Genomic DNA, 22,326 nt, shown 5'->3' with positions numbered 1-22,326 from the left:
CAGTGCTAATGCTAGGATGGGGGAGAACCGAAACGGTCACCCCAAACGACCCAACCTTTGTGGTATCGTCTAAGCCATGCCAGAGTGCTCAAACTAGAGTAAACCAGCGAGCATGCGCAATTGCAAGGGCAATGACTCATCCTAATAAGCTGCGCCAGAAGGTTCCAAAAGAATTCGCAGTCCAAACCTCGATAGATAATAGAAGAAGTAGTGTGGCACACGAGGACGGACAACTTCGAGCGAAGGAGGACGTATACTCAATAAAAGCTAAAAGTTAAATAAAAAACGTTTCCGTTTGAGACCTTTATCAGTTATAATACATATATCTTATTAACCAAGCACGAGGGCCGTACTGGGAGAATATCGGCCCAAGGTCTTGACAGTACGGACCGAGCTGCGCTTGGTCCGTACAAAAAAGACCTTGGGCCGATATTCTTCCAGTACGGTCCCGAGCAAGCTTGGTTATTTTACGACTAAAGTTCAAAGGGACACAAGTGCGGTATCATTCGGAACCATTCGGGACAGTGGCCGGTCCAATACTTAGAGAATTTTGGACCGGCAATAGAGCATTTTGATTGGTTGATGTTAGTTATTGGCCCTCTGAATGCCCGAGTCGTGTGATAAAAATTGGTACTTCTACCATGTATAGTACCATTATTCCTTTTTACTTTGATGCATTCAATATTCCCTGAGGATAAATGTGAACACGCCACTCAGTACAGTTTTAGTCATTCAATTGATGTAGGGTGAAACAGGGAAAACAGTTATATGAATCTCTCCAAAATCGAAAACTGCACCGATTCTGCAACTGAAACTGTGCGCCTAGTTGGTTATGATATTCCAGTTTTTAAATGTCCAAACATCTGCGAGCCAGCCTCTACTTTTCAGAGGCACTTTGAAAACAAAGTTCGCAATTTAGAGAACATTTCGCCCATCATCTCGAAATCCACATCGCAGCCGTTCTTTAGGATATCACTCACGTAAAGAAATCTGTGATGAAAAGATCATAGGATGAGATTTTGAGGCTTGTTTCTTCAGACTACGTTCCTCGAACGTCTTGGAGCTCCCGAGTACCACTGGTTGACTGTAAGCCTTATCTGAGGCTCCTGCGGAAAGAGGATTCTTTTCAGAAAGGTGAAAGATTCAAGAAGTGCTTTCTTGAAAGACAATTTGTGAGATACTGTTGTATTCGAAATTAAAAAAATAAATGCAATTTCTCGCTGAGGAACTAGGAAGGAGCTTGAATGACCGCCGTGTCCACCAACACCCGCGTATTTTACCGCCAAAAGTGCGTCAAAACTCGTTTGCTCGCGGTAATTAACGATTTGAAAAACTACAAAGTTGTGAAGACTGTTGCCAAGACTGAGAAACAGACAGAAAATGGTCACAGGAATTCTTCTCAGGATCCGACTTCCCAGACGAAGAAAACAGATTAAACTTCTCGCAAGATAAGGATGTTGTTGGTAAGTTTATAATCTTACGTTCATTGTGTTTGCAAACTTGGTGGGCGAGGATAAGGCAAAATTAATTTAAGATGCCATTAGAGATCATTTAAAATCAACTTAAGATATTTATTGGAATATTTTTCCATGATATAAAAAGCTAAAGAAGTGGAGGAAGCTCAAAAAGTCTGAGTGGGCTAACTTAGAAACACTCTGGGGAAACCATAATTTTATGTATCATCATAACCAATTACTGAAGGAAAAGAATGAACACTAATTAAACTGAGTCACAAACTTACTATTGAATTGTGTCTCAGATCATAAAACCAACTTTTCTAAATTTTCTAACCTGAGAACTTGGTCAGTCGTGTTAGTTTAAAACTACCCTGCCTTTATAAAATTCAACGATAAAAATACTTTGAAAGAATAAAATTACCTACTTGAAGACCAGTGCCCATTTAGCGTCTGTTATTGTTGAAAAGGTGGGCCATATTACGAATTCGGTATACTACATTTCGACAAGCTTGGCGCTTTTAAAATAGTGTGTAACTTTCAGAGAAACGTCTTAGTACTTTCTCCTTGCTTGGAACGACTAAAGCTACATTATGAATTTACACACATCTGCGAAACTTTTAATTGTCCAGCTTCAAGAATCATTGGTGTATATATTTATCACTATGGGTCATCAATACGCATAAATCCCAAACTCTGTTTGGAAAAGACGATGACTCACTCTGTAGCAAAATAATATAAACGATTGCCCATATTTGGCCCAAAAACATGTATACATAGATATTCCTGTCCACTGACATAATAGTATATCCTATTCTCATTCGGATGTCGGTCAATTAACTACCGTTTCGACGACAAACTTGAATATGTTAATACCTGAATTAAAACCTATAAGCTATGGGTAAATATCAAGAAATGAGAGGGGAAATGGCCTTATGTCTGCTGCTTTCGACTCCGGATTGTGTGGTCCAGGTTCGAGCCCTGGCCGGGGACATTGTGTTGTGTTATTGGGCAAGACACTTTACTCTCACAATGCCTCTCTTCACCCAGGAGAATTAAATAGGTACCAGCGAATTTAATGTTGGGGGTAACGCTGCGATGGGCTAACATTCAATCCAGTGGGGAGTAGCGTGAATGTTTCTAGTCGCTTCATGCTACGGAAACGGGAGTTAAGTGCCTGCCTGATGAGCCACTTAGCTCGTAAATTGGCTTTACTTAAATATCAAGAAGACTAATTATGTAGAATTTAAGACTAAATAAAACTAATTAATAGCGATATACGCATGTCACTAGAAGGTTTCTTACTAAGTCGACCACGGTTGGTCAACTTTTTTGGAGTACTCATTAATGAAAATCTTTCCTGGAAATGCCATATACATCATATTTGTAAAAGTATATCTAGGACCCTGGGTTTGTTCTCCAGGGCATCTTATTACTTATCTACGAAAACTAAAATATTTTGTATTATACCTTAGTCTACCCTCACTTAATTAACTTACTGCAACATAGCTTAGTCTTCTACTTAATTTGTAGCTTTTTAAACAACTATTATAAACATTCCTATTACAGCTGTAACTTTTCAAACTAATCCTGCCGTTGATTTAACTTAAAAGCATTTATGGGGATTGCTACAATGAAGTTTGTTAGAATGAGCAAGATTGTTATTTACAATAACAGAGTGTTCCCTATTTGTTTGTAGGGAGGGCTGGTAAATGGGGAAATCAAACAAAAATTTTTTTTGCGCCAAACTAGTTATGCCTCTCTCTTCCCCATTATTTTGATACACAAAGTTAATAACTCAAAACAGGAAAGAACAAGAAAGATTTCTTTACCTTCAATAACTGTAGCAGTCCCTCCCCTCCTCTTCTCATTACTTAAAGAGGTAGGTAGCCTGAGCTGTGTTAAATTCTGTACAACAGTATACACATGTAACTTGGCTCTCTTTAAGGAACATAATCAAGGAGGGTAGAAATAAACGGGTTAAAAATGGACGGAATCATATTTTCCTTACAGACCTTATAAAGAGGCAAAAATTGCCCTCTACATGCTGAAAAGTTCCAAGACTGAATCCTTATGGAGCGATGGATCATGATTAGGGAGTAATAAGTCATGATTATGGAGTAATAAGTCATGATCAGGGAGTAATAAGTCATGATTCTCCACATTATCGTGTTGGAATGCAAATTTTGAAATTGAAAATTGAGATCCCAGTTTTCGTTTAGGAGCAGCGGTACCTAGTATACGTACCCAAATAATTTCCATAATATCTTGTAAACTATAGTTACCAGTTCGTGCAAAATTTGCGTTTTCAAAAATTGAATTCTACTGACATTTAATGTACGAGAATAAAGTCATTACCCAACTTCAGGAGAGAATAAAAATGATAGATCGACGTGCTCGTTTGAAGAAGGTGACAATTTACCTCTGGTAAGCAACGACCATTAAGAAAAGTCTCCAATTTTTAAATGTGCGCGCAGTAATTGGGTGTGAAATTATTCGCAGAAAGAACGTTCAGTGCAGTACTGCGTAATAACCTTAAAAGTGCCAGGCATATGGTAAGAGGCATAATGGGCATTTAACCAATCGCACGCCAGTGACTCAAATTGGTTTAGCTAAAACTGAGGAATAAAAATGACATCCCCTTACTGTAGTAGCTAAAAAGGTAATCAAAAAACTTGTTTGCTCATAAAGTCTTTCTTCACACTACTTAAAAAGGACAATCTCCCACATGGTAAATGTCTTCAGTTAACAGTATTCCTATTATTTTCCATTCAATTCCTTTGGAATTTCATGCCTTTCTACATCCTGAGTATAAAAATAAATTTTTGAATTTAATTTGAGTAAAATCAATCTAATCATGTCTTTATATTCTAGGGGGATACATACACAAGAGATGTCCCTCTGTAACATACATACCCTTTACCATTACAGTGTTTATATCAGAAATGACCTTTGTAACATAAATACCATTACATTTACATTGTTTATAGCTGTACCGACCAACCTATTTTAATTAGGTTCCTCAAGTTCATCAATGATCTCCTGTATACTTGGTCTCGCCTCAGGCTCTGATTGCAAACATCCACGGATAAGGGCTCGATTCAATTTGTTTTTAACCATAGCAACTTGCCTCACACGCTTTTCTGGATCTGGCATTTCTCGGATGCACATCTCACAGAGGAGGACGCCAAAGCTGTAAACATCAACCTGAACAAGATAAAGGACGAAAATGAAAGAGAAATACAGCACAGTACTTGAGTTTATTAGGTCTAATGACTCAAAATCTGCCGATCCATATCTAAGCGATACTAGTTGAGTATGTTGTACGTTGTATGTTGTGACGATAAATAGCCCTGACCTTTTAACAACATTTATAAAATTAACATCAATGTCCGTTACACGTAAAATTGCGAAACCCTAAGTTTGGGGTGATTCATATCTCTACACGCACGAGAAATTCACACATATCTACAATAAAAAAAACTACAGCTAACCTTGACGGTTTGATTCTTAGTAAATGCTTCAGGGGCACTATATATCATAGCACCAGGAGCAACTGTCATGGTCTGCTGCATAAAGTTGGCAGTTCCATAATCTGACACTTTGGCTCGCCAGTGTTCCCCTTGTCGGCAGAGTAGCACATTTGCACTCCTGATGTCGCGGTGAATAATGGGAGATGGTTGCTTTTGGTGAAGGTAGTTTAGTGCCCGAGCAACATCCAGAGAAATAAAAGAGATTTCAACCTCAGAAAGAGCTCTCTGTTCCAACAGAGTGCGTAAACTTGTTTCCATCAGCTCTGTTACAAACAATGGACTCCCTTCGTCATTTGTAGCTCCGATGAACTGCAGCAAGCAAGGGTGGCGGCATCTTGAGGCAATTTCCATTTCTCGCTCAAATAATTTGAGGTTGTGAGGAGAGAGAATCAACTCATGGATCTGTTTCACTGCAACAGAACAACCACAATATTTGCCTTCGACAACACTTTCCCAGCCTCCTCTGCCGAGAAATTTACCAGTCAGTTGAATGCGATCCCGTGAAATGACCCACTCGGGGGACTGTTGGCGTTGATAATCACGTAACTCATCCTGAGCAGTAGACAGAGTTGTTTCCAATTCAATAATTTCCTGGTCTTTTTCCTCCAATTGATTCTGTAAATGAGCAGTTTCTTCATATTTTTCTTGTAGCTGCCCTCGGACAATCGTCATTTGCTGGGTGACATCCCTTAGTTGTTCATTTCTCTCTTGTAATTGTCCTCGTAAGTTTGTCAGCTGCTGCTCCACCTCAAGTAATTGTTTTCGTAAATTTTCTTCACGTTGTTCTTTCTCCTTCAGCTGTTCATGTAAGTTGTTCTCTCTCAGCTCTTTCTCTCGTAGTTCTGCTTGTAGATGTGTTACCTGCTCCTCCAGTTCTCGTACCAGCCTGTGAACATTTCCTTCATGCTCCTTTTCTTCTGTCGGTCGCTGGTCTGTTTGCAAGATGAAAAGTCAACAATTCATTGTAAGTTGAGAAGCAAAATAAAGAGACCACGCCTGGACGGGAGTGGAAAGTATCTATTTTTCGTTCACTAATTGAATTCTCGTGAGCCCGCCTTGAAATGGCGGGGTAACTGTTACAGTTATCGATAGTTCTTCAAGAACTACAGCCGGGATGTGAGGTCTGCTATGTCTTAACATTGGTACTCTTTCAATTTTGAAAAGGGACACAAAATAAAAGACGCAATGCAAGAGGCGTCTTCTTCTGCGGAGTAATTTGTTGCGTACCACGTACCTAATCGTGAATCTGGTCGGCAATGCTTTAACAAAACAAACAATCCTTTTCCTGGTGGACAGGTGAAGTATCTTTTTGTTTGAAAAGTTCCATCTAAACATGCAGACTCTTCCTCTTCCTTAAAAAAAAAAACGAAGCACATTCTAACAACCCCTTATACAGTTTCTGGTTAATGATCTGTATTTAAGCAAGTAAAAGTAGATTAAACCGACGTCTTTTCATGACCATGTAAACTTGGTAAGGTTAAATTACAAGAAGTGATCCATATGTCGCCATATGCTGCTCACGTCTGATTGCAGACTCATGGGTAGGTCAACTGATGTTGTGATCTTTGAATATTAGAATTTATCTGTCTAAAATAGCTGTCTCTTTCATTATTTATTTTACCAATTCCAGGCCTGCAACCACCTTTTCCTTCACTTGTGGAAAACTTCCGATCCAGCGAACGACACCATATCTGAGAACAACATTCGCCTTTGGAACTTCTACCATAGATCCAACCTCCAAACCATAACGGTTATCAACTGACCGAATGCCATTGCCACCTAAAAGAAAAACTTCAATATTACGTCATTTACTTCAAGATCGTACAGGTCACCATGTACTAAAAGTAAATTGAACGCATCTGCTTTTAATTTATCGTTTGTCACTCGTTGTTTGAGTAAGTAACTAAGTGGCGCTTGAAGCAACATCCATCTAGATGTTTATCTGCGTGAACTCAATCCGCTCTTTCCCATGCAAGTGTAATTTGCCAAGGAATAAACAATTAAATAATGAGAAAAATGTCGCCTCTTTAAGAGAGTGTCGTCAAATGCATTTCAACTAAGTTCCTAACGAGAAAAACATGGACTCGCACAAGCGTTTTAGAGCCCGCTAGGCATTGACAGACTTGTGATTGAACACAAACAATCGTGAACTTTAAGACATGCCTCTTAAGGAGCACTTAAGTGGTAAGACGCCCTTACGAAAAGTAAAGGATTGCGGCCTCATCAAGCGGTTGATAAGATTAATAAGACGGATGAAAACAACAATGAGGACTATGATGGTGATGATAAACACCCCGCCACTCATGGCAATCCCACGCAAGAGCGAGCTGATTACGAAGAGGTGCGTTTCAATCTCTACAAAACGGAGTGTGCGACCAAACACCAAGTCAGTCTTCTAGTGCCGAGGAAGATCAAATTTATTTATTTTGCACAAAGGCGGCCCAAGCTCCAGCTGTGAGATGATCATCTTGCGCAACAACAGTCATGGCGGAATTATAAGAGTTTGTATGCGAATATTTACGACCGCTCTAATGAATAAAAATAGACATCAAATTTTCAATGAAAATACCTCACCTTACTTCCACAGCGGATCGCTTGTTATCTGACCGCTTACTTCAACCGGTCCCGAACACCAACCGTCGCCACTCTAAGGCCGATAAATTCCACAAAAGTCCACCGATCTCCCTCAAATTTCCACCCGCGAGAGCGCTTAGCTATTACCTACCCGTTCCAGGAGCAAAAGTTTCCAAATTCCGCCGAATTGATCCGAGAGCCGCTCCGTTTTACCATCCATTCTGGCTAGATCGCTTTGTTGGTGCCCGTAATCCTTTTGCCCTTACTACGGGATTCGAATATCAAAGTGCATCGAGTCGAATTACACGCACGACTCTACAGACGGTATTGTTTGACAAAAGGGCAAACTTAACCGCCTTCGTAACGATTCCCTGGAGAGTCTTTTATTTGGTCAGATGCGCTTTGATATTTGAATCCCGTAGTAAGGGGAAAAGGATTACGTGTACTTACAAAGCGATTTAGCCAGAATACGTACATACATAGGTTAATTGATCACTCCCCATAGGGTCTTTTCAGGGCCAACACCCACCCATCCCACCCCAGGGGAGGACATCCACCACACAGTAGTCTCGTGCGTAGGAAATTAACGTCTCCTACCCCTTACCCTGCAGGAGACGGGGCCTACGGTTTACTCGTCCTTATCCGAGAAGACTAGAATATCTATCCATTCCTTGTTATAGAAAGGTAGCAAATTCTCCTCAGTTATTTTAAGACCTTGAGTATTGGTCCGGCCGGGGCTCGAACCTCGACCTCCCGCACAACACAATCCGGCGCACTAACCAACTGAGCTATATTCTGAATTAATGGGTGGTAAGACGGAGCGGCTCTCGGCTCAATGCAGCGGAATTTGAAAAACTTTCGCGGATGGAAATTTGAGGGAGATCAGTCGACTTTTCTGGAATTTATCGGCTCTCGAGTGACGATGGTTGGTGTTCGGGACCGGTTGAAGTTTCCAGCCTTGAATTTTTTTATACAGAGTTGACTGGTAGCACCACATGCGTTACAAAAAAAATCGCCATAACAGCGTTAAAAGGACCGTAAACGACAAAGCAGCTCCAGAAAAAAGGCAAGGAGACCTCATACGATATATTCCTCGCTTTTATTATCCTTTTTAATTTTTTATTAATTTTCTTTATAACTTTTGATGACACCGCACGCGTTACAAAGAAAGTCGCCACACAGCGTTAAAACAACCGTTAGATACAAAGCGGCTAAGGAAAAAAGGTAAGGAGACTTCACACGTATTCCTCGCTTTTATTATCCTTTCAAATTTTTTCTTAACTTTCTGTATAATTTTTCCTTTTTTTAACGGCCCACACATACGCTTAAAATTCGATGTTAATATGTTAGTTATTGCCGTTAATGAACTTTAGACCCCAAATCACACACATTACGCTTGGGCCGCCTGTGTTCTAGACTCCTCTCGCAGCCGTTCTTTGTCTCGGGATCCCTGTGTCTCCCTTTGTTGGGGAGGGAGACACAGGGATCCCGAGACAAAGGACGGCTGCGAGAGGAGACTACCTGTGTTCTTATGTACGTTGAAAACCTCGAAATGGACAACTCGCTAAAATAAGTTCTTTTCATCAAAGTAAGCGGTCAGGTAACAAGCAATACGCTGTGGAAGTAAGGTGAGATATTTTTATTGAGAATTCGATGTACTTTTTTATTCATTAGAGCGGTCGTAAATATAACTTCCCATACAAACTCTTATAATTCCGCCATGACTATTATTGCGCAAGATGATATCACAACTGGAGCTCGGGCCGCCAGTGATCTACATTATTTACAATAGCTCAGAAGTACATACCTTTCGTCTTTTGAGATAACCTGCCTGGGCGCTCCTTTGATGATCCCGCCTCTTTTCTGGTATTATTCGCAACTTCCACAACTTTCCTCAAGATTTTAACGATTAGCGTTGCCTGTTAAGAGTAAAAATATTAGACTTGTTACGAACTATGTCAAAAGCTAACAATTCACCGAGACAGGCACTTGCGAGCCTTCAAGCTATAATCTGTATGATGCCTTAAGGGTGTTTGTGCGAAGACAAGAATTTTACCTCTAAGACATGGGGTCAAAAGGAAAAGCTGTAGAAAAGAAAAAGATGTCCAGGATAGGCTTGTGACGTCATTTTCAAGATGGCGAATACGTTTGTAATATTTTACCTTTGTAATCATCCTCAGTCATTAAATTGAAGTATGATATGAGCAACAACCCGAAGAGAAATCTCGCCTCAGGCTGTCATCTTTGAAAAAAAATTGATCAGCCTTCATGGGGTGATGGTTTTCACGCGAGTTGTACAAATCGCTATGGTTACAACTGGGTTTTACATGATTTGAGGTATATATTTGTAGTTATGTCGAATAGTCCTCCATGAAGGTTGATCAAGGTGAAGATAAATGATGTCACTATGTATGGTAGAAATACCACTTTGTAATGTTGTATGTAGCTAGAGAAATAAACATTTAACACTTTTTTGCCATGTTTTTGTATGAAAATGAGGCCCCAGGCCTCGAACAAGCATCCGTCGTTGCCATGGAAACAAGAGAGCTGTAACCTTTAAAAAGGGCATGTTTGTATATTCCCCCTGAGTGCCTAACTACATGCAAAATTTGAAGTGGGGCTGATATTTTTCATTCCCCAAGATGTTTTATTCTTACAGACTCATTCTTAACCTGAGTACAGAACAGAGCGATAATAGAACAAATCAATTTCCTTTGACAACCTGGCTCTCTTTACCCTAACCCTTGTATAACTGGGTAACCTTTATTGGTTCTGATGAGAGAACCCCAGCCTATGACTTCCAAAGCCTGGTCTTGCATATTGTTTTGAAAGAAGACAAGATTTTCAAGGTAAAGTCATCCATGAATAAGTAGGCTAAATGAATTCCTAATAATTCAGCTACATTAGCACAAGGCTTCTTCAGTTTCACTTACCTGGTTGGACTTAACAGCAAAGCACTTATATCCAGTGGGGCAAGGTTGACTGCGCACATAATAGCCAAATATTGTTTTGTCAGCTGGGTGTCCAGTAATGAATGATATTCCGTTGATGGAGTGTTCATACTTCTATGAAAAAATACATTAAACCAAGAAAAAACTTGAAAATACACATAGATTCTCTATAGAGAACTAAAATATGTTCTTCTGATCACTTTGTGAGATAATCAAAACAAGAGACTTTGCAGCACAAATTCTGAGGAAATAGATAGACTCTAAAAAATTGTGATTGCATCGAGAACTGGTTTAAATTTTCTTGATAAAAATCATACATAAGCAAATTCTAATTTCTGCACTCTTACTTGAGAGGATAGGTTCTCCATCCTGACATTTTTCAAGTTGATTTGTACTTTATAACCTTCTATGAATTTGCACCCATCACGAAAATATATTGGTTGTCTTGCCTGTATCAAAAAAAGTTGATTTCAATTTACAGCAGCATTATTTATTATTATCAGACTGGTTTGTAACTTAAAAATTGATCCTATCAAGCATTTTAAGTAATTATAATTGAGAAAAAATTGATGAGCATATGAATGATGTCATATTTTGAAGGAGGTGAAAGCGAAAGTGAAAGTGATTGATTCGATACCTTAATAGCAGCATAGGCTGAATTGCTAAGGTTTACAGTGTTACTAAGGTTGAGATCGGACGTCAGCATTATCAGGCGTCTCTGGCAGCCGCTTTAGTCCATGTAACGACCTCACCTTTTCCCCCACACATCCCACCCCAGGGGAGGACATCCATCACACAGTAATCTCGTGTGTGGGAAATTAACGTCTCCTACCCCTAACCCTGCAGGAGACGGGACCTCCATTTATTCGTCCTTATCCGAGAAGACTAGAATATCTAACCATTTCATTGATGTTATAGAAAGGTAGCAAATTCTCCTCAGTTATTTTAAGACCATGAGTATTGGTCCGGCCGGGGCTTGAACCCTCGACCTCCCGCACAACACAATCCGGCGCTCTAACCAATTGAGCTAACCAGGAGGCGGTTGTGTGTTGTGTTGAAACACCAACCCACAAAAGAATCAATTATAAATCCATTTTAAGACACCTTGCTTGAATAACACTATTATAAAAAGTGTAAGTTGTTACTGTTAAGGGATTCACCATATATTCATCAGCTAACTGTAATTATAATAAGATGATGGTGATGGTTTGGTTTATTAAAAACTACACACACACGGTGGCATAAAATTATGAATTACAGTGTGTTTACATATATATTACGGGAATAGATAAAATTACATTTACAGATCTTAAGTTCTGTTCAAGTACCAAATTTAACACACTTTGTGTTACTGAATCTACTATATATTAGCCAATAAAATCTGCATTGAATTTATAAAGAATTGGCCATCTGCACAGCACAATCATGCAATCAGAAATGATCTTGACTCTGATGCATATTGTGCCTTCTTGTCAGGCCGACAAACTGTCACTTACAGTAACAGAGAACAACCCACTTCCTGAAAAATAGCTACATAATCAACGGGAAATAATAGTGTAAATCAAAGAGGTTATCACTTAAACATGTAAAATTTTCAGGGGAGTATTACCATTAATTTCTTTAAAACCTGGGCACCCACACCTTTCACATCTGGTCCCATCACCACATCTTTACACCCTAGAAACTTTAAAATGAATATTTAATTAACTTCAATCTTGCATCACTCTTAGTAAATTAAGGAATCTTGATCAGATTATTGTAAAGAGCACCAAGTAAGTATAGAACACTACATTACATACTCTATTTCAATTTGCATATCCATCCCTTAATTTAACATGGAAAATGACTGGAAGGTACGGATAGCATATACTGACTGTCCTTACAAAAAGGTTTTAAAATATGATTTCTTTACATTGACTTCTGCATCTCACCCCTCAATAGTTAATTTTGCAAGTTCAGTGGCTCTCAGCCACTTTTATTCTTTCTTTTGTTGTGATCACTATTATCATTATATCATCATCAAGGATATTGTTATTACCAATTTCGCTTGAAGGTTCTGTTGTTCAATGGCACATCTACCCACTGTATACTTATGTTTACCTCAACACCCAATACTGTACAATTAATATACATCTAATAAAGTATATGTGACAATTTTGTCAGTTCAATTGGAGAGAGAGATTCCATTTACACTTGACTCAATGTTGAAGAGAGGTAAGGATTCTAAACTGTACATAAATGGTTGATTCAGTGAAAAAAAAGGTGCTACCAAACCATTTGAATGGGCTTTTAACTTTTGTGTGGCTTAAAACTTCAAAAGCATTAAAGATTTGCTGTTTTGATTAAACTCTACTGTTTTGACCAATTGCACAATAACATTTGCAAGCTTTGATTGTATATGTTTTGGTCTTTGAGGAAATCCCATGTTCATATTTATACGACACTCGAATTGGAATTGTGCGATTATACCAGCACGAAGCACTTAATTCATCTCATTGTAATAGTCCCTTTTACAGTTGTGGGCTTGGTGGCCAAGCCTTTGAACAGGAGTGAGGCTAAGGGTGACCCTGTTGTGATAGAGACCTGTATCTAGTTAGCATGATAACAAAGAAATTTGCATTTGCAAAGCAGCAACATCTCTATCATAACAAGGTCACTCTAAGCCTCACTCCTGTTCAAAGGCTTAGCCAGCAAGCCCACAACTGCAAAAAGGACTATTAAATCAACCACAGTTTTATCATTATAGCAATATCCAAAGGATAATAACCCAAATACTTTAAAACCATGTTATAAAGGAATTATTTGATTCATGGGGTGAGATATACTAATATTTATGACAATTAAAATAATAGAAACAAAAATAAGTTTAATGATGATAATAATAATAACAATAAAACTGATAATTAAAATAAAAAGAATCAAACCGTGCATGTGAATATCAAGTCTCTTCCTCTGAGTAGCTCTCGTAATGCATCAGCTTCCATTTCTCTAATCTTAACAATGGCTGAAAATAGAGGAAATACATGTTTTTAAAAGCAAGTCATATAGGAACAACACAAAGAAGGAAAACTTAAGCTTTATGACAGCAACAAAGCACACCTATGGTTACCATAGTAATTTTTCAATTTTTAACTGGGAATCAGTCTGCAAAAAGGTGAACAAAGGATTGTCCTGTGGTCCTACTATAACAGAGGTGCAGGGTTGTATCACCCCTAGTATTATACTAGCTTAGAACCATAAATTTACTTGATACATGCCATATTGATATTCATGTTAGTTAGCTCCCTGCTCTACATAGGTGACTCACAGGAGCCCATTAATGGGTAATGGCTCCTGGTGACCCATCATAATTTATAAAGGGGGAATGGGGAATATGTCAGAAAGATCAAAATTTCTGTAAGCCCCCCTTCTCCAGACCATGTAAATAGCAAGTGACCCACCTTCTTTATTCAGTAGTTACTCCTATTTAACTTCTTTATAAAAAGTTAAATAGCCTCCCCGCTCTTGCCAATCTGAAATAGCCTTGACCCTGCTTCTTTCTTTTTTCCTGCCCCCCCCCCACCCCACCCCACATAAATAATGACTGTTCCCTGAGGATTGTATGGTGAAAAAACACATATTCTGCTTTCTTCAATGTTAGGGTCGAACATTTTGACTTTTGCTTCAAGAATTTTAAGTAAATGCAAGAATTGCAAAGATCAAAGAATCAATTCAGTGAAATAAAACTTAAGTATCACTCTTGTCCAGTTTCCACACACAACAGTAATTGAAACATTGAACCACTCAAACCCAGAGATAGATCAGCCATTGTCCGATTTCAGTATTACCAGAAGCCCTTTAAATCCATTGGTACAACGATGGCTGTACGATTACTTATTTAAATTTTTGACTCTGTAAAACTTTATAACTCCTTAACTTGAACAAACCGACAGAATAAAACTGAAAACGAAAGCGTAAATTGTGGTGTAATTTACTCTTAGACAGACCATTAAGGTACTTCCGGGTTTTTGGCTTCTGTGGCCATAAAAGAAGCCATCTTAATATAAAGTCGAGTAACAACTGACTCAGATAATCCATTTATGTTCTTCAAACAATTAAAAATATCACGATCAGCCCTCGGTTGCTAAGAGTAGAGACTTACCAGTTGCTTTGCTTCCTCGAGGTCTCCCAACGTGAAGAAAGCAGTGTGAAGTGCCACCCTGTACTAGCTTTTGGACAATTTTCTAAGCTGCGTAGAAAAAACCAGTTGTTTATGCTTCAACTATTCAGGTTTAAAAATTTAAATATCTCCAATTAGGACAGGGTGCAGATGGAATTCTTTCGTGCGCACATCCAGAAATACCCGGAAAACGGCCCAGCAGCCATCACGGGCGAATCGAACTCTGTGATCATCCCACTGCACCATGGGCTCGTTGACGGCAGTCAGGCACGTCCAAGTCGGCTGGCGAGTGGTCGTGAAAGTTTAAACAATTTCAAAGTTTCCAAGTTAAAAGCTTTTCTTCTCGCGCGAAGTGCTTCTGTAGGTACTCTAACGAAAGCTATTCTTGTTGAAAACTGTCATGCCGCCGTTTCTTTAGGTTGAATACCACAAGAGACACAAGGATAAAGTATAAGGACCTGTACACATATTATTTGGTTTAGATGCCGGGTTAATTCCTTTATTTACCGGAACCCGATACCCCTAAAGTAGCTTGGGACGACTGATCATCAAGCCTGCCTGATATTACTCAGAGGAACTGAAACCCGTATGTACCTTCACAAAATTAAAAGACAAATACTCTATTCTGTTGCCTTGTAGAACAATAGCTAGAAAGAGCAAATAGGTTATTATTTTTTATAACCCACCCATTAATTTTGGCGCGATTTTATTGGTTACTTTACGTCACGTGGTGCAAAATCACAGGACAGTTATCAAGCAATAACACCCGTCCGCGTCGACATTTGTCCTCCGATTTTTCCGTGAAAAAGAAATATAGTTAACACAAGAGTTTCAACTTTTCTGTAACGCCTTCTCAGCTTCAGTTTTGTTGCGTCACGTGATCTCTTTATACGGGTGTTTTGGATTAGCACGTAGACTCTGAACCGCTTTAGGACCGTGACAAAAATCTTAATTTAGCTAGAATTTAAGGAGGAACACGCTCGTGTTTTGTGTTGGAACCTAACAGTCTTTGACGGTCAGTATGGTTGAATTTCGATCGAACTGTTGTTAATCTTTAGTTCGTGTTTATCAAGTTATCGTCTATCAAGCCTTAAATAAACGGACCAGCCTGATTTTGTTAGACTTGTGGTTGCTTCACTACAGTTTTCTCGTGTCCCTCTATTAATCGGTAAAGGCGGTCGCTACATTTTCCGTTCTCCTATTTACATGGAAGGAAACCAAACTCGTCTTTTTTTTTCGCTTGCTTGCGTCAATCACGCGAATTCGCCATCAGATCACCACCGGCTTTTTTACTGCGTTTAAGCGCAGTTTAATTGCGATGTGAAAATTAATGGGAGGGTTATAAAATAAATAAACCCCGTTCTGGCTTTCTGGTATGTCGGCTGATAATGTCCTTGGCTGAGAGATTGTCCTCAAAATTAAATATTCATTACTCGGACAATCTCTCAGACATTATCAGCCGACATACCAGCCGCCCGAAGGGGTTTATTTACTAAATAGCTCGTCAGGAACTGATCATTCGCTTAAAGAGAAACGGAAAAAGAAAAAATTAAGCAGGACCTTAGACATAAGAATGCAGAAGGAAACGTAAATTAGCTGCAATCAATGAAATTTTCACCATCATGTTGGTAAAACTCTTCAGCTCGGTCTCATTCCTGAGAGTTTTTTTTTGAAACTTGGAGGGTGACTTGGTATCTGCTCCTTGGAGACCGCGTACAAGGGAGTACCAAGGGGGTCCTAGGGTGCCTGTGACCACCCCCCTTTAGAACCCTTTTTTGACAAATTGAGTGGAGCACGCCGTGGAGGTGGACATGACAACCTGGCCTCTGTTTTATACAGTGCGACCACCCCAACCCCTTTCAAAAATCTTGGTTGCGCCCCTGTCGTGGACCGCGATCCTCAAATGTCGTGAATAAAGTCCCACCAAGCCAGCTGCTTGACCGAATTTGTCAGCATAGTACCAAATTTAATTTTACACTGACACGAAGGGTTTCATGAAGTCCTATGGTGCTCTCCGTCACAAGTGTTGGTATTTGTGTAAATTAAGGATGCCTATATATGAGCAACGCTCATTACGAAGTTCATGGATGACACGCGTCTTGCACACTGCTAGAATCAGCAATGTCGATGGCGTCACGTTTTGTAAAGGGTAAGAAAGATGATAAGTTTTGAGATCGGTAGAGAAACAGATATGTATAGAAAGATGTTTTTCGTCTTGTCACTAGCGTCACTTGCTCAGCAAAGAGTCTCAATGGCCGAGTGGTAGAGCATCGGAGCGCGGAATCCGAAGGTCTGAGGGTGGATTCCTCAGGGGGACTCAGAATGTTTTCCTTGTTTCACACCCTTGAAAAGGCGAAAAACATCTTTCAAAATTCCTTTACCGAGCTCAAAAATTACCATCTTTCTTATTCCTGAGGATGCCTGTTTGTGCCAACGAGTGTGGAATTTCATTCACAGTGATGGGGTGTAAAGACTGGAAGGAGGGCAGGTGTGGGCCTGCTTTCTAGCAGAGCGCATATGATTTGAAAACTATAAACACTTAGAAGAAAAACCTTTCTGATATAGAGTTGCTGGCCTTAAAGTTTGACTTCAGCTTTGAATATGAAATATTCATATTTGCTAGCTCTTGTCAAACATGTGTCCTGAAAATCCAGGATATAATTAACAATAATAATTTACAAGTCTTATAGTAAGATGAAAAGTAACGTCTTTTTTGTGATCGCAAAGAAGCTAGAGATTTTATAAAGATCGAAAGACGAAGACCTGAACATATTACTTTTGCCAAACACCAACAACTTGACAAAAACATAGACGATCCTTAAGCTAAGTGCTTATACAACTGAAGAAAATAAATTTTGAGCAAACTATAAATCATGAGCAAATAAGAAAGTTCTGAAATTGTAAGTCTACTGACTTTTAAGGGAAGACCGCATAAATTTTGCAGAAAGGGCGAGGGGAAGAGCTTATATTCTACAATCTCTTTGGCTGCAGCTCCCCTGCAGAGATCATTATTTGTATTTCATCCTCGGAACATTAAATCATCTAATCTGATCGTCCAGGTAAGAGGAGTCCTAAGAGAGGATCGCTTTCAGTGGAAATTACTGTCCTTTCGACACCATGGGTGGAAGTCCTCCCCAGAGTCTCTAGCTCAGACTTGTCAGAGATCAGTTATTGTAACCAAGAGCATTCCCTTTAGTACTATGCTCTCACCCGGACGATCACATTTCACGGAAAACAAACATTTCTCTTGAAAAAAAAAAATACAATATAACTGCACTCACAAACTAAGATATCGTAATAAAAACTTCTATCAACGGACGAAAGATTTTTAAGGAAACATCAAGATAAAAATACATAATGGTGCATCATTACACTTGCAGACTATTAATAAGTCTGACAATAAGATCAATAATTTGCACTGAGAAACCTCAGGCTTATGCGCTTTTGATCATTACATGTTAAAGAGAGGACTATAAATTAATAAATTATTATTATTATTATTATTATTATTATTATTGTTATTATTATTACTACAAGTTGTGCCGATCCAGGCCCGGCCTGCTTTCATCGATTAAAGCAGGTGCCCGAAAATGGACTCTTAATCACTGCTTTACGCTGGTACCAGGCCATACACACCAAACTGGTGTTCTCAAACCCTCACGATATCAACCTTTAAATACCTAGGTAAAGAAGGCTGAACACGCCTTGACCTGGGATCATGACCCAAAGGCATAGGCAGAAAAATTCCATTGGGTTTTCGGAAGATACATCGGTGCACTCAAGTTACAAGATCTTCTGTTATCCTCCAGTGCAGTAGCAATACAGCAAATCATACTGACGTTTAAAGTTGACTTAGGAAACTGCCCCAAAAGGTCCATTGAGAGAATTAGATCATAAAATTGAGTTCTTTATTATCGGCTGCTTGACTTCCAGCTTCATGTGCTTAAGTTTTTCCACTTTAAATTAAGAAGCCCCCCCTTCAATAAGCCAGCCCCCCCAAAGTACCTGGGGTAAATAAGCCCCCAGGGGGCTTATTAGAGGATTTACGGTGCTCATCGCGGATTTCTTTGCGATAGTGATATCCTAAAGAATGACCAAGTATGGCAGAAATTATTAATGAAGTAGAATTTACTTTACAAGATCTTCTGTTATCATCCAGTGCAGTAGCAATACAGCAAACCATACTGACAGCATTACGTTTGAAGTTGACTTAGGAAACTGCACCAAAAGGTGCCTAGCACTCCCGATTCTACTTCATTAAATATTTCTGCCATACTTGGTCATTCTTTAGGATATCACTATCACAAAGAAATCCGCGATAAGCACCGTAAATCCTCTAATAAGCCCCCTGGGGGCTTATTTAATCCAGGTACTTTGGGGGGTTGGCTTATTGAAGGGGGGGGGGGGGCTTCTCAATTTAAAGTGGAAAAACTTAAGCACATGAAGCTGGAAGTCAAGGAGCCGATAATAAAGAACTCAATTTTATGATCTAATTCTCTCAATGGACCTTGGCTAGCCATGTTATATTTTTAGCATCGCTCTGTAATTTTCGTATGCCGCATTTTATCGATGCTAACATGGTAACATCTATCAAACATCAATCACCATAATCAGTTTTAAATGACAAACTAAAATTACAATATTTGAATAAATTTATCGTACTTACTGACATGAAGGGTTATTTTGAATTCTTTGTTTTTTTTTTTGTGGGGAGGAGTGGTGGCTTAATAGAGGGGGGAGGCTTGATAAATTTCTACCTCTAAAGAGGGAGGGGGCTTATAAGAGGGGGGTGGCTAATCAGAGGGGGGTCCAGCTTTCAAAATCATTGGTGCGCATATTTATCACTATGGGTCATCAATATGCGAAAATCACAAACTTCGTTTGCAAAGAAGATGACTCACTCTGTAGCAAAACAATATAAACAACAGCCTCTATTTGGCCCGAAAATGTGTATGCACAGATATTCCTGTCCGCTGACATTATAGTATATCCTGTTCGCATTCGGATGTCGGTCACTTAAATTCTTAACGAGGAACTTGAATGTATTAATACCTGGATAAAAACCAATAAGCTATCGGTAAATATCATGAAATAGGAGGGGCAGTGGCCTTATGGTTAGTGCGCTCCACTCCGGATCGAGTAGTCCGGACTCGAGCCCTAGCCGGGGGCATGGTGTTGTGTTATTGGGCAAGACACTTCACTCTCACAGTGCCTCTCTTCACCCAGGAGAATGGATGGGTACCGGCGAATTTGATCCTGTGGGTAACCCTGCGATGGACTAGCATTCCATCCAGGGGGGAGTAGAAATACTCCTAGTCGCTTCATGCTACGGAAACTGACGTTAAGCGCCGGCCCGATGGGGCCGCTTGGCTCCGGTAAACAGGCTTTACCTAAATATCAAGAAGACTAATTATGTAGAATGTTAGACTAAAGAAAAGAGAATTAATAGCGACATATCCGTCTCACTGGATGGGTTCTTACTTAGTCTACCACGGTTAGTCAACTTTTTAGGAGTACTCATTGATGAAAATCTTTCCTGAAAATCCCATATACATCATATTTGTAAGAATACATCTAAAACCCTGGGTTTGATCTCCAAGGCATCTTATTACTTATCTACAAAAACTAAATTATCTTTGTATTATACCCTAGTCAACCCCCACTTAACTTACTGCAACATAACTTAGTGTTCTACTTATGTAACAAATCTTTTTCTAATAAGGAGGCCTCTCTCGTATAATCCTCGTGGTTTCTGGAGGCCCTCATGCCATCTATCAAAATATTATTTTAAACATGCAATTATTTTATATATATATTTATAAACGTAAATGTTAGCACAGAATATTAAATTATGAGCTGTATGCTTACGATAACTGTTCCAGTTCAGGAATTATTTCTTCCATGTTTGGTCTGGTCTGGGGCCCACTTTGTAAACATCTCCGGATGACTGCTCTTAGCACTCTCTGAGTCACCTTTGCGACTTGTTGTTCTCGTCTTTTAGGGTCTGGTAATTCTCCGATGCATATCTCACAAGAAAGAACACAAAAACTGTAGACATCAACCTGTTTGAAAATGATAATAAAATCGTGAACATTGTTGTGCGTACAATTTATGCGCTTGCACTTTTCCGTTTGGTGGCGTTTTTGACTGTTTTCCGGAGTCTTCCGTCATTACTTTCGAACGATCTCCAGTGAATTACATCACTTAAGTTGTGTATAAAATGGGGATAATTTAACATAATAGAAAAACTAACTGTTGTTAGTAGTGAACATCCCTTTTTAACATTTTTTTACTCCGCATCGAAATTATAGTTTTGAGCATTCTGTACAGTAACCTTTAAATTCATGGTCCTTCCCGTACCGTTGTGATTCGTCCACTGGATAGCAAGGAGGACTGGAAAAAGGTGAAAACCGATCAATTTCTTCACATATAAATCTCTTGTTTTCTTTCCCCATTGGCTATGAATATCAAATGTACAGGATTGACAAATGAAAGTGAAAATGAAAGTGAGTGAGACAGGAGAGTGTGGTGGTTTGCTAAATTTGACACACCTTCACTGTTTGATTTTTGATAAATGCTTCCGGCGCACTGTAGATCATAGCACCAGGAGCAACTGACATGGTATGTTGCATGATGTTGGCTGTACCATAATCTGACACTTTGGCTCGCCACTGTTCTCCCTGTCGCCAAAGTAGCACATTTGCGCTGCTGATGTCGCGGTGAATAATGGGAGATGGTTGCTTTTGGTGAAGGTAGTTTAAATCCCGAGCCACATCCAGGGAAATAGCAAACACTTCAACTATGAAAAGAGCCCTCTGCTCCAACAAAGTACGTAAGCTTGTTTCCATCAGCTCTGTTACAAGCAATGGATTTCCTTTGTCGTTTGTTGCTCCGATGAACTGCAGCAAACATGGATTTATAAACTGTAAGCAAGCAAGTTCTTTTTGGAATAGATTCCAGGAGTGGTACTCAACCTCTAGTAATATGAAACTGTCACTGTCAGAACTGGAGATTATGTTCGGAATTATTCGCTGTCACACCTACTGTTTAGCCCTCAACCATCTCATTATTCTAGGCAAATATTTTTTATATGTTAACGCTTTAAATACCATAAATTGCCGTTTCGATGATTTCGTCTCACTTGTGCGCGATAATATTTATCTAGAAAAATATATTGCTGTCACTTGTAATAACGAGGAGTTCAGGAACAAATGGAAATTTTTTCTGTCGTTATAAAATTGTATTGTCTTTTTTTTTTTTTTTTTCAACTTTGTATTTTGACCTCTTCGCTATCTTTTTTATTTAACAGTTTATTAATTTCTGGAAAATCAAATCCCTTGTAGTTTAAATAGCAAACACAATTCTCAGTAGTCACTCGACAATTAACATGCAAACAATAACGTGGTAAATAGATCAACTGTAATTAAATTTGACTAGTGTAACTGTATTGTTATATATGTATTGTAAGTAGTGTAAGTTAATGTAGTTTAAACATGGTGTAAAAAGTAATTATAGTGTAAGTACATGTGTAAGTGTAATAAACAATGCTGTATTAAAAAAATAAATAAATAAATAAATAAACTGCAGGAGAACGAAAAAAAAAAACAAAAACAAAAAAAAAAAAACATGGGTGGCGGCATCTGGAAGCAATGTCT

The 22,326-nt window shown here is 39.1% G+C and overlaps 3 protein-coding genes across 3 annotated transcripts in view; all 3 read right to left on the bottom strand.

Moving 5' to 3' along the window:
* Positions 1–1,550: 1,550 nt before the first annotated feature.
* LOC111319287 (uncharacterized) overlaps positions 1,551–22,326 on the bottom strand; it is a 71,670-nt gene continuing 50,894 nt past the window's right edge. Inside the window, exons 10-11 of the mRNA XM_088755492.1 lie at positions 4,949–5,919; positions 1,551–4,661 (exon numbers count right to left, since the gene is read on the bottom strand). Of these exons, the coding sequence (XP_088611618.1) occupies positions 4,464–4,661; positions 4,949–5,919 (1,169 nt within the window). The 3' untranslated portion in view covers positions 1,551–4,463. The remainder of the gene's footprint in view (positions 4,662–4,948; positions 5,920–22,326) is intronic.
* LOC111346099 (uncharacterized) lies at positions 8,375–14,879 on the bottom strand. The gene is made up of 7 exons (XM_088755556.1): positions 14,654–14,879; positions 13,437–13,516; positions 12,122–12,196; positions 10,860–10,961; positions 10,495–10,626; positions 9,369–9,480; positions 8,375–9,176 (listed from the first exon to the last, which is right to left on the bottom strand). Exons 2-7 carry the CDS (start codon positions 13,494–13,496, stop codon positions 9,145–9,147), a joined length of 513 nt encoding a protein of 170 aa, XP_088611682.1. The 5' UTR covers positions 13,497–13,516; positions 14,654–14,879; the 3' UTR covers positions 8,375–9,144.
* On the bottom strand, positions 20,536–21,303 carry LOC148734598 (uncharacterized). Its single transcript, XM_088755391.1, has 2 exons — positions 21,223–21,303; positions 20,536–20,733 (listed from the first exon to the last, which is right to left on the bottom strand). The coding sequence occupies exons 1-2, from the start codon at positions 21,301–21,303 to the stop codon at positions 20,536–20,538; spliced, it is 279 nt and encodes a 92-aa protein (XP_088611517.1).

Source organism: Stylophora pistillata, chromosome 3, assembly GCF_964205215.1.
Source record: "Stylophora pistillata chromosome 3, jaStyPist1.2, whole genome shotgun sequence".
In the NCBI taxonomy this organism is placed as follows: Eukaryota; Metazoa; Cnidaria; class Anthozoa; order Scleractinia; family Pocilloporidae; genus Stylophora; species Stylophora pistillata.
This window is presented reverse-complemented; position numbering and strand designations above follow the sequence as displayed.